The sequence below is a fragment of the Nematolebias whitei genome, chromosome 11 (assembly GCF_014905685.2).
Source record: "Nematolebias whitei isolate Nwh7 chromosome 11, NemWhi1, whole genome shotgun sequence".
NCBI classification, from domain to species: Eukaryota; Metazoa; Chordata; class Actinopteri; order Cyprinodontiformes; family Rivulidae; genus Nematolebias; species Nematolebias whitei.
In genome coordinates, this window is record NC_056508.1 from 47,676,489 (window position 1) to 47,679,886 (window position 3,398).

The 3,398-nt window shown below is 44.2% G+C and overlaps 2 protein-coding genes across 2 annotated transcripts in view; one reads left to right on the top strand and one right to left on the bottom strand.

Annotated features, from left to right (window-relative positions):
• Positions 1-781, bottom strand: part of LOC119417371 (inositol 1,4,5-trisphosphate receptor type 3) — an 11,257-nt gene extending 10,476 nt beyond the window's left edge. Inside the window, exon 1 of the mRNA XM_037684575.1 lies at positions 668-781. Coding sequence (XP_037540503.1) covers positions 668-781 — 114 coding nt within the window. The remainder of the gene's footprint in view (positions 1-667) is intronic.
• A 473-nt stretch (positions 782-1,254) lies between these two features.
• The window catches only part of LOC119417372 (myosin-7B-like), a 14,531-nt gene continuing 12,387 nt past the window's right edge, over positions 1,255-3,398 (top strand). The window contains exon 1 of the mRNA XM_037684576.1: positions 1,255-1,272. Coding sequence (XP_037540504.1) covers positions 1,255-1,272 — 18 coding nt within the window. The remainder of the gene's footprint in view (positions 1,273-3,398) is intronic.

The following is a 3,398-nucleotide window of genomic DNA, read 5'->3' on the forward strand; positions in this document are numbered from 1 at the left end:
TCTTTATCTACTTTTAGGACCTGTGTGAAAATCTGAAGATGTTTTAGGTCACACTGATAAAGAAATATAGAAAATTATTAAGGCTTCACAAACTTTCAAGCACCATTGTATGTAAACATTGACTGTCTAGTTGTCATGGTACCTGGCAGCTGTTGAGATCCATTAGATCAAATTTGACCATTCTGCCCTTGCAGGTATATGTTGGACATGGAAAACAACTAGACACCGTGAGGATTCAAGCTTCTTTGAGCTGCAGCTCTGTGGGATGCTGTGAGATGTTCTGGACCAATACGTCAGCTCCATAGTGGCCACGTCTCATACCTTTCAGGACTAAATGGATCTGGTACTGATGGCTTGAAGACTGATACCACAGAAGTCTTCCAGAGGTCCATCAGAGAGTTCTTTAGAAACCCAACAATGTTCAGTCAGCTCATCTGGACGGTTTCTTGATGACTGTCTCAGCAAAGAAAGAAGCTGTCCAGATGAGCTGACTGAACTTTGTTGGGTTTTTACCAGGATTATTGAGCATGAACTTTGGAGTCCTTTAGAAAGATTTTAAGGTCCACAGCAGACCTCCGAAGGTCCACAGAGGATGTCAGACAGGGCATGTCAAAATGGGGACTTTCCACATTAGACAGGTAGTCATAATATTATGGCTGATTAGTACAGGTAGGTGTTTACCGTCAAAGGCCTGGGCTTTGGCCGCCAGCTGCTCCAGGTTGGTGAGACGAAGGTAGCGAGCAGCTTCTCCAAGCTCTCGAATGTCCAGAAATCGAGACATCTGAGAACAAAACAGATTCACTCCCTCGTTTTAATCCGTCGCATCATCTCAACCACACGCTTCAAACGACTCTTGTTGAAGACTTGGAACATTTCCTTTGATTTATAATAAAGAGCCAACAACACTAATGGGTTTCCTGACTGCAACATACATCTGCTGAGGACCAAAGCACAGTGGATGAGTTGAGATTACTGTTATCACTGAGTAAAGATCTTCATGGGATATCACAAATATGAAAAGTCAGCAGCCGATCTAGGTCCAAAGACTGGATGTGGACCCCTGCCATTTGGAGACAGTTCCCATCAGGTTGATCTAAAGAGTCTGTTGTTCCTGGATCAGGATGAGTGTTAAGTGTTTTTCTGTCATATCTAAAGTGATGCTTCATGTTGGACTCTTGGATTAAAATAGACGTGCATGAAAACTCTGGTCTGCAGATCTTTATTTGGTCCGGGGTGGACCTGGGCTGAGCCGTGATGCTGGTGAACTGGAATGTGAGTCATGTAAGGCCGGCGGACGTCAGACAATCAGCACGACTTGCAGAGAGCCAGCAGCTGCCACATCAGCTCAGGGGGATCCCTGTAATACCCCCCCCCCCCCCCCCCCCCCCATTACTGTCCCTCCCAGCCTGACCTCGAACTGCCAGAACCAAATCCTGGTTGTAAATGGACCCAGCAGCGAGCGGGGTGAACTTTTCTCGGGACAAAGGATGAACTTTACGAGCAGTCGGGGTTAAAAATTTGAAAGATGTCCAGGAGTTTAAACATCTGCTGGACACATCAAACTGACATCACTAATAAAAAAGACCCAACGCAAACAAGACAGAAATGCAGAGCTGAAAGTAAGCCTCAAACAGCTGCTGTGAGACATCTCTAAAATCTCCTGACCTGTCGGTTACAGAGGAGTTAATGCTACAGGACACGTTTCAGGTGGGGGGTGTCGACTGCCAGGACTCAGGTCTACACTCATCTGCAGGTCAGAGGTCATTTGAAGATGTGCACATCCTGGACAGAGAGGAACGATGGTTTGAGAGAGGAGTAAAGGAGGCCATCTTTGTGAAAAGAAACCGTCCATCATTAAACAGGGGTGGAGCCTCCAGGTTCAACTGTCCCCCTCTTACAATGCTGTGATTGCTGGTATCACTCAGCCCTCTGTGAACAGTAAACAGCCATCAGGTGCTAATGATCCATTGTTAGGCTGATGGTCCTTCTTGAGCATGTGATCAGCTGGTTCTGGTTGTCAGCAGCAAACTGGTTGATCCACTCTGAGAAGGTGCTATTTAAGAGACTGAGCTGAAAACAGCACCTCAGACTGAAGAAGTCCTTTGGATCAAAGACGAAACATTTCAACTTTTTTTTTTAATCCATCCAGAGGACCTGACTCAACCGTGTCAGATTAATTGTAGTTTTTCATGCAGAGATGGATTAAAATGAATCTGCACTTCCTGGTTTGAGTCTGAGCTCTCATGCAGTGAAGTCACAGAGTTTGTGCACGCTCTGATCAGAGCAGCTGCAGAGCGTTGAGATGTGGTCGTTAATCTGGACGGAACCTCAGCAGTCGTTCAGTTTGGACCAAATAAAACTCTTCATCTTAGTTTCTTTTTGGTTCAGTTTAATTTTTACATTTTCACATCTCATTCTAATGTGGCATTCCCAGTTTTTTTTTTTTTTTACTTTTTAATCTAAACCACAAGAAATGAAGTGAGACATTTAAAAATAACCCATTATTTTTAGAAAGTAATTAATTTGTGAATAAATTTCCTTCTGATCTATACTGAAAGTAGTTTCTTTAAAAGTAGAAACCAGCGTCGGTGAACTGAAACATCATCTTAAATTCAGTTTGATAATTGATTTAAATGTTGCGGTTGCAGAGGCTGATGGGAAATGTAGTGAATCTGCAGCAGGAACTCACCGTGCCGACCGGGTCTGCAGCTGCTGGAGGTTCTGGTGTCGTCGCTCTTTGTGAGGATGCTGAACATCACCTCACTTTAAAAAGCTCCCCGAGTTGTTTCCAGAACATGTGACCTCCTGAGCTGCAGCTCACTGGGTGGACCGGACCGACTCATAGAAGTCAGCTGTGGTCCAGATGGATAAAGGAATCAGAACCTCATGAGCTCTCTGCTGGAGATGCAACAGTTGCAGCTTCAAATTGCTATAATTGCAGTAAAACATTAATCTTTTTCTAATTTCTGCTTTAAATTAAAACATTTTGCTGTTTGATCCAGAAACATTATAAACAAACTGCTGAGTCGGGGACTGGCTGTCTGTTGTCACAACACATTAATGATCAGAAACATTCAAGATACAAAATAACTATCGTAAATGTAGACAGGAACAAAGTCTGCAGCCCAGTTTGGTTGGATGATGGCTGGATGCTGGTCAGATGATGGTTGATATTGTTGTATACTTGTTAATGCTGATAGGATGCTGGCTGGATGCTAATTCATGATGGCTGGATGCTGGTTGATGCTGGTTGGATGATTGTTGATTCCGATTGGATGCTGGTTGACGTTACTGGATGCTGCTTGGATGCTGGTTGATTCTGGTTGAATGCTGGCTAGATGCTGGTTGGATGCTGGCTGGATGCTGGTTGAATGCTGCCTGATGCTGGTTGGATGCTG